At 44.2% G+C, this 14065-nt stretch overlaps 1 protein-coding gene across 1 annotated transcript; it reads right to left on the reverse strand.

Annotated features, from left to right (window-relative positions):
- Window positions 1-1028: 1028 nt before the first annotated feature.
- LOC119971476 (glutathione S-transferase A-like) lies at window positions 1029-13684 on the reverse strand. Its single transcript, XM_038807045.1, has 6 exons — window positions 13453-13684; window positions 13176-13241; window positions 12899-13004; window positions 3986-4104; window positions 3221-3309; window positions 1029-1324 (listed from the first exon to the last, which is right to left on the reverse strand). Exons 1-6 carry the CDS (start codon window positions 13618-13620, stop codon window positions 1192-1194), a joined length of 681 nt encoding a protein of 226 aa, XP_038662973.1. The 5' UTR covers window positions 13621-13684; the 3' UTR covers window positions 1029-1191.
- Window positions 13685-14065: the final 381 nt, after the last annotated feature.

A 14065-nucleotide genomic window follows, 5' to 3' on the forward strand; every position in this document is an offset into this window, starting at 1 on the left:
TTTCTTCACAAGTTCAGTGGGGTTTTATTTGATAAGACTTTAATGGGAACAAATGCAGAACTTTGGACAGGAGACTCCATACTTTCTGCCACAGGGAGGCTTCATCTTCATCCAACAGGTTCCATTGGAGGAGCGTGTACGAGGGCCAAAGGGACCCAAAACCATTTCCTCCATTATTATCATCAAGCAGCAAACAAGGCAAGAGAAAATGGTGGGTCACGAAGGTCAGCTGGTTGGTAAAAATGGGTCCCCGGAAAATTTTTTTTGAAGAACAGTGGGCTACAAGCGATTTCCATCCTGAATACCCGAGTAGTGGGCTGCTGTTTGCAAAAAAAAACCTCCGTGTAGTGTTTCTTGAAACGGTTATTAGAATCACTCCAGTCTATCCCACAAAGCATGTTCTGTTTAAAATTATTTTTAATACAAAATCAGGTAGGTAGTGATGCAGCCAGGTATAAGGAATATAATTTTTTTATTTCTTTTTTATATAAATAAAAGCCTCCCATCATTCAACTACTAGGTGTGAATGTCTTTTCTTCAGGTCAGCACTTTTTGCTTTAAAAAATGAAATGAAATGAAAATCACTTATTGTCACGAGTAGGCTTCAAACAAAGTTACTGCGAAAAGCCCCTACACAAGACAAGTGCAACATATTCACTGGTTATTAGGCATTTAGAGTTTGAAGGCTTCTCCAAGTAACTGGAAGGAAAAGTCAAAGGAAATGCAATTTAGGGTCCTCTTGCTTTAATGTGTAGTTAACAAAAAAAAAAATGCATCCACCCGCTGCTCACCCAGTCACGATAATGACTGATCCAATTACTGCAACTCATTCTCAGACTCCTGCTCACCAATCTAGGACAGGGGCATAGAAACACCCACCCAAGGTGACAACACCAATTTTCAAAAGAATTGCTGCTGATCATAAAGAAAACAAAATGCTGCTCTTGCCAATCCATGCCTACATCCCAACAAATGAACACCAAGGTACTTTCAGCTTAGTACAAGAGAAGGAGAATGCACTTGAAAGATGCATTGGTTACCATAATATTTTAATAAGGTTTTAACATAACAATGACAGACTGCAGCATGACAAAGGTTAATTTTTATGCAGGACAATTAGAGTGTCAAGGCCAACACAAGAAATGCATTTGGGGCCCATTACAGATCTGCAAAATGAAAATTCTGTCAAACTCAAACATCTTTCAAAACATCCATGGTTGGAGGACTCTCCTTCCAATGGGGAGGCCATGAAGCCTGGATGCTTGGCCGCTCTTTCACTCTGTTGTAGTACTCCGTCAACTTGGGATATTTATCTGATGATAATCTGAAACAAAAGGATTTATTTAAAAAAGTGGAACTCACATGACATAGCTTCAAGAAACATCTTGCCCTTTCATACCAACCAGTTAAGAACATGTGCCAAAGCTCTTGTAGAGAGCTGCTGTTGAAGGGCGCAACCTACTGGTCACATTGCGCCCGAATGTGTGACATAGCGGTAGATACCGAGAGGCCTCCCGCAGGCTTCCTGTATGCTCAGGATTGCAATGCTAAGGTGCCATGCCCATAATGAAGGGTGGGGTGCAGGGCAGGTATGAAGAGACCTTGGGAAGGTTTTGGGGGGGGGGGGGGGGGGGAGAAGAAAGAACTGGTTCGCAGTTAAATGATAAAATAATCCTATGATGGCACAAAAGGAGGAAGATTTTTAGGTAATGTCAGGTCAAGATAAACCTGCTTTGAGTTCACTCCCATCATAAAGTGTGCCAACTGAATTTAAAATGTAACCAAACTAAACATTTTAACGCCTGAAGAGGCAGATAAAAGACCAATGCTCTAAGGATCAAGAATAGTAATTGGAAAACAAGGAACAGGAGTTCAGGGAAGAAAAAAAAAACATTCCACCCCACCATCAACTCCCCTCCCATCCCATTTTAAATGAGAATTGCAAAGGAAAATGAAGATGAATAGTTAACATGCTCGATCAGACCAATCAGTTCATATATAAACCTAGAATTGTAATCATATTGGCCTTCCCATTTTAAGGGGAAAGACCAACTTTCCATGAAGTTAGTCAAACCAAAAAGTAGATGGGAAGTAATGTAACAAATGTGAAAAAAAACATTCAACAGATATCAGAGGCAGAAGGCAAGAGTATGTGAAGTCAGAAGACACAATGAATAGCTGGCTGGAGGACCGGAAGCAGAGTCCTACAAGGATTACTATAGTAGAGCTATTTTATATGTAATGAGACTTCAGAAAAAAAAAAAGAATATCTAAACTCGAGACAGACAAAAAACCCTGAGACAGATGAGTTTGGTACTGCCACATTGCAAGATAAGCACAGCTGAAATTTCTCAATTATAGTCGAGGCATTAAATTTGGTAAGAATAAGCATCACATATTACTTAGAAAATAAGTGTCTAAACGAGGTAGAAGAGCAAAAGGATTGATAAATACAAAAGTCACAAAAAATGCACAGGTTAAAGTTATATTGAGCACGAGGCTTCATTGCTGTACTGGGTTTTTAAAAAAAAGGGACAGAAAAGATTTGCTAGAATACTAAAAATGAATGACGATACCCCTTGGGGAAGAATGAGCAAGCTGGATTGCTTTTGTGGAGATGAAAATGTGACAAAAGTAGAATTGATAGTCACCAATTTTATGGAGGGGGTTGTTATTGGACTGGGAATGAAGCCCAGTCTCTGGGAACATGGGTTAAAATCTGGTGAAATGTAAATCCAATAAATTTTTGAAATCTGAATTATAATGCTAGTCTCACATCACTAGTGTCCTTTGGAAAAGGAAATCCATCATTCTTGCCTGCAAATCCAGGAAACAAATACTAGCTTAGTCAATGAACAAACATCCCATGAACAAACAAGAGAAGTTGGGGGGGGGGGGGGGGGGGGAGGGGAGAAGAGAAATTCATAAAGTTCCCAATTAGACTGGGAACTCATTGCTATAGACAATGGAGGGAACTAGTATAGATGCTCAAGAGGAAAGCTATATACAATGATAGGAGACAATACAGAGGATGCTGACAAGGAGACAATATAGAGGATGCTGATCGTGAGGCAGGAAGGATAGGAGAAGCACAAGTTCAGCAGAGACACTAGAGCGGACTGATTAAGCTGAATGGTAAGTTTCTGCACAAAAAAAAAGTTATAATCCAGATTTGCAAAAGAAATGCAAACTGAAATACTAATTAGTGGTAGCAACTTACCCAAAGTGAACAGCATACGCCACTTGTGGGAACAGCATTACATCTGCCATTGTGAAGTTCTTCCCAGCAAGATGGGAATCAGGAGCCACCTGAAAGAGAAAGATGACAACAGTTGAAAAAACTTTTGTCCCCGTCTTTGGGATCACTTTACTGGGCCAGATACTCCCTAGATTCAATTTTTACACAGGCAAAAACTGGGACAAACAAACAAATTAGTCCCATCAGCAGTAGGGATTTACTGGGTATTTAATCCCTGCACCATTTTCACACCAAGCATTTTGAAATCCAAGCTAGTAACCAAATCTCTCATCAATTATTCCTGTCCAGATGAAAGCCTCATCAGCCAAAATTCACCCCAATGATTCAATCAGGGGAAAAAAACAGTAGAAATGCTACGAGAGAAAACTTCCTTATGGAAGGAAGTGTTTGTGTGAAGGCCATTTTTTATTTATTAAAACATCAGGGCAGAAGCTCTGTACTGGAAAGGAATAAACTCACCGATTGTCCCCTCAGAAGAGCAACAAAGTCCAGCATCATATACACTGGACATTTTGCAGAAAAGTATAGCACAAGGCTGCACAAATGCAAGGTACTTTTGATCTATAACCACTAGATGGAATGAAAAAAGTTAGTTACATGAGAGAAAGTGAAGGGTTCAAGTAATAGCCGTTTAAGCCCCCCCCCCCCCACGAAACACCAGTCAGAGCTCCTGTTACTGAAGCAGCTGGTTTCCTATGAAAGCTTCTCCGTGCTATTACTCCTCACCTTTTCAAGGTATCCTTCCCACAACAGCAATTCTTCATTCAGAGTCTTTTTGTTTCTCTCTATGGCAGAGTCATGACGCTCATCCTCTGGAACCTTCCAGGTATAATAGATCACAGCACCTGTAACAAATGAGACGATATTGGCATGGGGTCACAGATTGAGCCAGCAGTTTGACTGAATTCTAGGTTGGACTTCTGTTCACCATGTCAATATCTGGAAATTGAACTTGTAGGGGTGATGCTGAAATGGGAGGACACGAATACATTAATCAAAAGGGAAGCCACAAGAACATTAATGGGCCCTTCACATCTATTCCACCATTCTATAAAAATCATGGCAGATCTGGCCGTCAGCTCAACCCCTTTTCCTTCCTAGCTGCCCTCCCATAACACCTCCCTTGCAGAATGGATACATTCAAGACAGAGTTAGACAAATACCCTAGCTTTCACCACCCCATGGTCGAGAATTCCTTGAAATTCCACCTCATGTTCGAGGTTCTAGATATCCCATTAAGGGGAACCTCCATCTCATTCTTCTAAAACCAAATGGATATTGGCTCAACCTTTCCTCAAGTTGACCCTTTATCCCAGGAATCAGCCTAGTGGGTCTTCTTCTAATGCCTGCGAAAACACAGTCTCAACAGTGTCACGTTTTATACCCCATCCTCTTGATTTTGACAAGTGGCATATGTAATTTAATACCCAAGTGTAATGTACAAGAAAGTGGTAGCTTTAGAAAATTAATTAACCAGCAGGGGTAGAACAGAGAAGTTTCATTCATTCAGAAACTAATAGCCCAGGTAAAACAAGGGCTATGTCGAAGTCCCTTGACATCCCTGTGCTGACAAAGCGGAGACTTATATCAATGTAGGTGTTTTAACTGGCAAGACAAGCTGAAAAACAGCCCCATGGCAAGGCAATGGACAGCAGAAGTTTATAGCTGGTGTACCAATGCTTTAAAAGTGATTGAAAAAGGCACCAGCTCATTAGTTAATGCGAGAAGGCAGCAAACAAACTGACAAGAGATTGCAAGCCCCAAAGCAGAAATTGTTTAATTCATCTTTTGAACCCTTGGGGATCAGCAAACCATCCTCACCCACCACAGATCATCTATTTGTTTCTTAAATATATTTCTCTAAAAACAAATTGGAAGGGTTTGATTTTTTTGGTGGCTAATCTGATGCCCACAAAGGACAGCATTTACAGCTACGAGAACGGTACATCATGGTTAGTGGTGTCCTGGAAGGGGTACCTTGTTAATGTGTATGCTCCCCAACTGGAACAATGGGTTGATTCAATTAAAAGTACACAGGATGCACTTAGGGCAAGGATCAGCTGGCTGTTTGAGGGGGTCAAAGATAGCTTCAAACAGTGCTAGAGGGGCCCAGCTAATCATTCCTATGTTCTAGTCCTGCCCAAAATTGGGAGAATGTTTGGGTCATTTTCCCCACCATGTCAAAGTTGTATATGAGATTTGGAGCCTGGTGCCCATATTTGGGGTGTCAGACCTGCAAATGTCTTGGCTCTCCTACGAGTGATCAACGAGGCTCTGTTGTGGTGGAGGTCAGCTTCTCCCATGGAGTGTGCCTCTGCATGGCTGAGGGATCTAATGGAGTTCCTACACTTGGAGGTGAAATTTGCTCAGAGGGATTCCACTTTTATCTTACACACATTGGGATCTGGTTGACATCAAGGGGTGGGCTATGTTGGGTTTGCGCTTATTCTTGTAAAAAGCACTGAAAAAGTTTTAAAATTTATTATTATTTTTTTAAATTGAGAAAGGTTGCGGAGAGCATCAATGCCATGCAGGCGGGGAAGGCGCCAGGACTGGACGGATTCCCAGCAGACTTCTACAAGAGTTGTGCAGCACTCTGCAGCAGAGGTTCGCAGACTCACTGGTAAGGGACTCCTTTCTCCCAACACTAGCACAAACCTCACTATCGCTGATCCCCAAAGACCCAACAGGCCCATCTCCCTATGTAGATGCAAAGATCCTGGCAAGTGGCTGGAGAGTTGCTGGTTGCAGAGGACTAGATGGGTTTTGTCAAGGGTAGGTAGCTAACATGGAGCATCAGGCACCTGCTGAATGGGACAATTACCCCCATCCAAGGAAAGAACACCAGAATTGATCTCCCGGGACCCAGAAGTGGCCTTCGATAGAGTTGAGGCAATGGAACTGTTTGGGTCAGTTCATTTCCTGGGTAAAACTACTGGACAGCACTCCCATGGCATGCATACAGACCAACACAGACAGCAGAATAGCGATCTTGGAAGATCTCAGGAAACAAACTGACAGAGACCATAAGACATTGGCCCACAGAATTGAGCATTGGGCAATTTGGCCCATCGAGTCTACTCTGCCATTCAATCATAGCAGATATATTTCTCATCTCCATTCTCCTGCCTTCTCTCAAAAAGCCCTGATCCCTCATTAATCTAAATCGATCTTTAAAAAATGATTTGGTCTCCACAGCCTTCTGCAGCAATGAGTTCCACAGATTAATCACCCTCTAGTTGGAGAAATTCCCCATCTCAACTTTAAAGTCCCTTCAAGTTCTGTTTTTTTTTCTTACTGGTGGATACATCCTCTCCATGTCCACTCTTTCTAGGCCTCAGTATCCTGCAAGTTTAAGCAAGATTCCACCCCATCTAAACTCCCGAGTACAGACCCAGAGTCCTCAACCGCTCCTCATATAAAAAGCACTTCATTCCAGGGATCAGTCATGTGAACCTCCTCTGGATCCTTTCCAAGGCCAGCACATCCTCCCTTAAATACAAGGCCCATACTGCTCAAAATAGTCCAAATGGGGTTTGACCAGAGCCTTGTATAACCTCAGAAGTACATCCCTGCTCTTGTATTCTTGCCCTTCTCAACATGAATGCCAACATTGCATTTGCCTTCCTAACCGTTAACATGAAGGTTCAGTCAGCAGTTAAGAGAATCTTGAACTAAGACTCATTTGTGGCTCTGATTTCCCCAAGCCATTTCCCCTTTAGAAAATAGTCTATGCCTCCATTCTACCTACAAAGTGCATGACCTCACTCTTTTCCATCTGCCACCCACCTAGCCTGTCCCACACCCTCTGCAGCCCCCTGCTTCCTCAATATTACCTGTCCTTCTGCATCTTTGTATCATCTGCAAACTTAGCAATAATGCCCTCCGTTTTCTTCCAGATCGTTAATGTATATTGTGAAAATTTGTAGTCCCGACACTGGCCCCTGAGGCACACTCACTAGCCACCAGCTGCCATCCTGAAAGAGACCCCTTTATCCCACTCTGCCTTCTGCCAGTCAGCCAATCCTTTATCCATGCCAGTATCTTTCCCCAATTTAACAGCCTCCTCTATGGCACCTTGTCAACGGTCTTCTGGAAATCTAAATTAGAGATTGTGTCCACTGGTTCTCCTTTGTCCATCTCCATGTTACCCAACAGATTTGTCCAATAGGAACTTCTCTTGCTGATTCAGTCCTATTTTAATCGTGCACTTCCAAACACTCCGCAATCTCCTCTTTACTTACTGATCAAAGTCAGGCTAACCGCCCTATAATTTTAAGTCTTCAGCCTCCCTCCCTCCTTAAACAGGGGTGTTACTTTAGCCATTTTCCAGTCCTCTGGGACCCTCCTTGCCCCCAGTGATTCCTGCAAGATCATCACCAATGCCTCCACAATCTCCTTTAGAACCCTGGGGTATAGTCCATCTGGCTCAGGTGATTCATACATCTTCAGACCTTCCAGTTTACCCATAATCTTCTAAAATCATGGCCACTACACTTGCCTCCGGATTCTCCTGAAATTCTGGTATCGCACTGATGTCTTCCACTGTGAAGACTGATGCAAAGTAACGATTTAGTTTCTGCCATTTCTGTTCCCTAGTGGTCCAATGTCTATTCTTGCCTCTTTTACATACAAAAAAAATAACTCTTGCCATTTTTGTATTACTAGCTCGTATTTCCTCCACCCCCCGCCCCCCCCCCCCCCCAATTGGGTTCCTTCACTTCAAGTTCCCTAATCCAGCCTGCTGCTGCCCAAAAAAAAAACATCTTAGACATTCCACAAATTCCTTTTCTTGGGATCCACTACCAACCTGATTTTCCCAGTCCACATGCATATTGAAGTCCCCCACGATTATTGTAATATTGCCTTTCTTATATCCAGATTTATTTTCTGCCCCACATTCTGACTACTGCAAGGGGACATGTACACAACTCCCATCAGGGTTTTTTTCCCTTTGCAATTCCTCAACACTACCCACAGATTCTATACCTTCTGATCGTAGATGGATTCAATTTAATTCGTTAACAATGCAACCCCATTCCCTCGATATGACACATCCTTGGGTGCTTAGATCCCAGCCCAGATCCAGCTATGCCCACATTGTACAAGCCAATTTCAGTGTGCACAACAAGCTCATTTACCTGGTTCTATATACTGCATGCATTTAGGTACAACACCATCAGACTTTGTGACAAAATAGTGTCAGTGTCCCCAACTACGACCAAATCTCTCTTCCACCAGCTCCCCGCACCCACAGTGCTGTCCTCATCCGCTCTGCAGTCCTGGTTCTAATCCACACAGGGAGTAAGGATCTCAAACTGGTTGGACAGGTACAAAGGCCAAGACTCATGTGACCCTACCTTGCTGGATCCCTCTACCTACCTCACTCGCAGCCACACCCTCCTTTCCCTCACTACTGGCTGTATTTAAGTTAGTTATTCTAACTGCCTCCTGGAATAGAGTGTCCAGGTACCTCTCCCCTCCCTGCTGTCACACTGTCTGAAGCTCAGAATCCAGCTATCAACTCTGAGCCAGTGTTCCTCAAGCAACCAACACTTACAGCAGATATGGGGCGGAATTCTCCCTTCTGGGGACTAGGTACCCACGCCCGCCAGAAAACAGACAGGAATCACACCGGAGTTTTTCCTAGAAAGTCCGGGGTGATTCTCAGTTTTCAAGAGGGCTAGCAGGGCCACGGCATGCGTCCCGCAGCTCCGGCTGCTGGCAGGGCCTGCAGTTATGCCCGCACATGGCGGCCGGCCACATGTCAGCACCAGTCCCTGCGTAACATGGCAGAGCCCTACAGGGGCCTGGCATGGAGAAACATCACCACCGCCTGAACAAGCACGCCCGCTGCTTGGTAGCCACCGATCGTGGGCCTGGCCAACGTGGAGGCCCCCCCCCTCCCAGAGTCGGATCCCCCTGCCACCCCCCCCCCCCCCCCCCAAAAGAGTCGGATCCCCCTGCCCCCCCCCCCCCCCACCACCACCACGGCCCCTGCAGCCAAAATGCAGAGGTCCCACCGGGTGGGACCACATGGGAACCACGCCTGCAGGACTCAGCCCGTCAAGCGCGGAGAATCGCCGCGGGTCCACTTTCAAAACAGCCCCTAACCAGCACTGCGTCAATCGCGCGCATGCAACGATTCTCTGGTCGCTGGAGAATAGAGTGCCGGCGTTGGGATCGATTTTGGGTAATTGTCCATCCCCCCCCGTGCCAAGCGCGATTTCAGCACGGAGGGTCGGTGAATCCCATCCATGATCTGGGAACCACATGGGTCCACCAGTTCAGACACAGGCAGGAACACCGTCACCTGACCCTCCCATCTCCATTTTATTTAGTTTGTTTTTAAATACTATGTCTGCAGCCCTTACAGATTAGCCACAAAAATTGTTTGACAACTTTGCTATGTTAGTCTGACAAACTAACAAAAAAAGTTCTGAAGACTTGCCAACTTTACCCGCTACTTACCAATCAGCTTGCTTCCTAGTAGCCTCAGCTGAAGCAGGGCAAAGCCCCTCTCTGAAGATTTAAAAGTTACTGAGCAAGGAGAAAAAGCAAAGAACACTAATTGCCCAATCTGCTTCAAATGCTCAAGTTTAAAGTTCCCAGTTTGTGCCTACCTCCGGATGTGGACTCTCCCACTGCTCGTGCATAAAAGCTCAAAAACCCTCCACAGGAAACCAACAACATAGATACCAGGACACTCGCTGTGGAAGAACTGTTGGACATGGATGACCTAGGGAGGGCGGGTGACAGTTGGGAGGTATGTTCCTCCCCTGGACAAGAATTTTTTTTTTTTTTTTTTTTTTAAAAGAGGGGAAGAACTAGGTAAAAGGAGTATAAAAAAGGGGACGGGAAAAAAAAAAGGAAAAGCCTGGAGCAAGCACTACACAAGGTGAACCCCCACCTCCACATGCAAAGGGTTGATCGCAATGCAGCTAAAAGTGGTGCAGAGCTCACTTAACTAGAACCAGAATGAGCAGCTTCTCTCCAGGACAAATGCAAACAGTGCAAAGGAGGCCTGGCTGACCACACCCACATGTTGTGGGCCTGCCCCAGACTGGTTGGGTTCTAGATGACGTTCTTTGAGGCAATGTCCAAGGTTGTGGAGGCAAGGTTAAAACTTTGCCCAAATGTGACAGTATTGGGGGGGGGGGGGGGGGGGGGGGGGGTCCTCCGAATAGCCAGTACTCTTATGAGGAGGCTGACACCCTAGCCTCCCTGATTACTCTGAGGATCTTGTTCAGCTGGAAACCAGCCATCAAAAGCTGCAGACTGACTGTCCGACCTGGAAGAATGCTGCTCGGCTAGCAATCGTCAGCATGTCCATGTCTGCAGACTGACTGTCCAACTGGAGAAGATAAAATTTGCCACCTGTGGGTCAGAAGAGGGCTTCCACAGGATGTGGAAAAATGAAAGGGAAGACAAAGTCACAGGGGACTGGCCCAGAGGAAACAACAATAATGCACTTAAAGTCAGGCCACACTGGGAAGTATAGCAGAGGCAGATGAGCAAAGAGGAGCCACAGCCAGAGGGAAGGGAGACACTGGTTGGTTAAGTACAGATAATGATCGTAGTCAAAATGGTTCTGGTTCCCCCCCCCGCCCCGCAGGTGTTTCTGTATTATGCAAGTTGTTAGCTATGAACAGAAACATGAAACAAATGGTAAGTGAAATTCAAAGTAGTGAAAAAAAAGGAGGCGGCTAAAAGTTTTTTTTTTAATATTAAAAATAACAGGACCCAGGTGATTTAGGGGTTGAGATGCGGTTCTAGAACAGGAAAACGGTAGCAGTAATAGTCAAGCATCAGGGTTTTATAAGTAGCCATTAATGCTGTGACTTCAAGTCAGGGTGTTTTTGCCAGGACCAAATCCTAGTCACACATGAAATATTTCATGCACCAAAACCAATGCATTGAAGTATCTGCAACAGATTTTCTCAATGTTGGAAGTTTTTTAAATTAAATGCATTGAGATTTCTCAACACTTGGGAGATAAGCTCACTTTCTGTCCCTGCCAAAAGGCAGCACAAGGTGTTCCAGAAAGAATGGAATTTGACACCTGTTACAAGGGGTATTTGATACTTTCCTGACCAATGTACTGAATCCATATTAGATGGTCTTCCTTTTGCAAATAGTGTTTTCACATTCTCACTATGATAAAATAGGGATGAACAGGGGGCAGCAATTCAAAACCTGGCATAATATTAGTCACTGGAGGAAATGGAAGTTGGTTGAGAGACAGCAATGCTCCACAGAGAAATGTTAACACCAGCCAAGGGAGCCAGATGGCAGGGCCAATACTGCTAGGTGAAGATTTATCTTCAGCACTACGCATTAAAATAAAATCAACATACTCCTCAAGCCTGCATTTCCTGAAAGTACAATTTTGAAGTATGCAGATTGAAAATTTACAATGTCATAAATAGCAAGGAAGCTGGTGGCACATTTCAGAGGTACAACCAGGCAGACAATTTAAGTGTAGTGACAGCCACTCATTGATTGAGGGAGTTGCAAAAGGGAGAGTCACAAATCTTTGAAGGTGTTTAAGGCACATTGATACTGTTTATTAATTTATTACTCTTACCTCACAATGCTAAGTCATGCAAAACCATTACAAACAGACCAGCCTTGGTGAGGGCTCCTTGGAGGAGGTATTTCAGAGACTGAAGAGTAGAGAATGTCATGGAGACAATTATGAAAGGGGGTTTAATAGGGCAAAGAGTCAAAGTCATATATTTAAAACAGCTTTCAGAAGAACCAAAATATAGGGTTTGAAGATCTGGAATTATTCCACAGGAAAAACTATTAGCCAATAGTTCAAGAGGACTGGTTAGTTTATGGGATAATGGACCAGTCAGTCCAGGCCAAATTCTGTGATGAAACTTTTTAATGTACATTATATTGCAACTAAAACAAAAAGTGTCAAATAGGCATTTTTCATCCATTTTAGCTGCACAACTACAAGATTACTCATCTCCTTAGCTGAACTAAATTTTCAGGAAATGCAATATAAAAAGCTGTAGTACCTTATGTTGTAAGCTGTATGCCTTTATGTGCAGCCATAAACTGGAATGAAACAGCACCAAACAGAAGACTATAGCTATTTAACTGAATGTCTCACAGAATATCTCAACAGAGGCTGGAAGAGGAACCCAAAGTGTCAAGACTTTAATGATTACATTAGAAGAACTGAAAAATTATAAAATCTGAGAAGGTTGCAGATGCTGACACATTCAGATAAGGAGAAAATAGGGTTATTTCAGGCGTATGACATGTCAGCCAATCATTATGAAAATAGCAACAAAATATATGCTGTTTCTGAAGAGACCATCTGACCAGGGAAGCAGCTCCAATGTGTATCTTTATTTTATAAATTACTAAAACATTACTGTTGCTTGCCTGGTTCCCCACCCCACTCAAAATAGATCTGGTCATTATCTCACTTTGGAGTTGCCTTACAAACAGTTTATTGGTTACAACGTGCAATGGGATGTCGTGTGTTTGCGAAAGAGCGTTCGATAGCACTTGACAACAAGGAGATTCAATCTATTCTGCAACGGTTGGCAACTAAGTGTACCCTATGCGCTTTTGAGAACGGGGAAAAAAAACAGGGCAACAGCTATTCAGGGCACTCACCCAGTTTTTCTTGCAGAGTAAGAACCTCGTGCATTCTCTGGAAAACAAGAGCCTGGTTGTCTCCGGTGTCTGGGACCAGCTGGGTACCTTGGGATTTGAACTGGTTCTGAGAGAGAAAAGCACACGTTCAATTTAAAGCATCGGTCATTTTGCCAGCAGCGACATGGGGTCTGCTGCAGCTGGTATAACTACGATCCAGCATTTCAAAGTTGGTGAAAAGAGCGGGAGATTTTCGATGAAGTCGGTCACTTAATTTTTTTTTTTAAAAGCCTCTTACCTCCAGATACAGACAGGCTCCAAAGGATTCGTTCAAAATAGAATCTCCGTGGCGGAAACTGGGTAACTGCAATGACAATTTGTAAAAAAACGGTTTTCTTTTTTAAAAAATTCTAAAAGCAAACCGTTCGATGTGGCACACAAAATTTGAACACTTTTCACTGTCGCTTGCATTTTAAAAACATGTTTTTTTCTCTACGACAAGCAATATACACAACGTTTTCCCGGGGGGGGGGGGGGGGGGGGGGGAGGGGTAATATTAAATTATCAGTCGTCACCTGTCCCCTAGGATTTATTGCCATAACTTCTTCCGATTTATGTTCCATCTTCTCGAAAGATAACATTTTCTGCTGGTATCCCTGCAGTTTCTTCTCTTCCAAGACGATCATGATCCTCCAGCAGGGTGGCGAGCCGGAGCCCCAGAATAGGAACATACCATCAGCCATCGTTAACTAGCCGCTCACACCCTTAAAGTCACGCTTCCGCGCGGCTCCTCCTTATATAATCCCCTTGCCCCTGTCAACATTGCCAGGTGTGACGCACTTTACCACGCACTACAACTCCCAGTACAGCACCATCTAACGGTGAGGATACATAGAACATAGCACATGCAGTGCAGAAGGAGGCCATTCGGCCCATCCAGTCTGCACCGACCCACTTAAGCCCTCACTTCCACCCTATCCCTGTAACACAATACCCCCTCCTAACCTTTTGTGGTCACTAAGGGCAACTTATCATGGCCAATCCACCTAACTTGCAAGTCTTTGGGAGGAAACCGGAGCACCCGGAGGAAACCCACGCAGACACGGGGACAACGTGCAGACGGTGACCCAGCGGGGAATCGAATCTGGGACCCCGGCGCTATGAAGCCACAGTGCTATCCACTTGTGC

This window comes from Scyliorhinus canicula, chromosome 9 (genome assembly GCF_902713615.1).
Source record: "Scyliorhinus canicula chromosome 9, sScyCan1.1, whole genome shotgun sequence".
In the NCBI taxonomy this organism is placed as follows: Eukaryota; Metazoa; Chordata; class Chondrichthyes; order Carcharhiniformes; family Scyliorhinidae; genus Scyliorhinus; species Scyliorhinus canicula.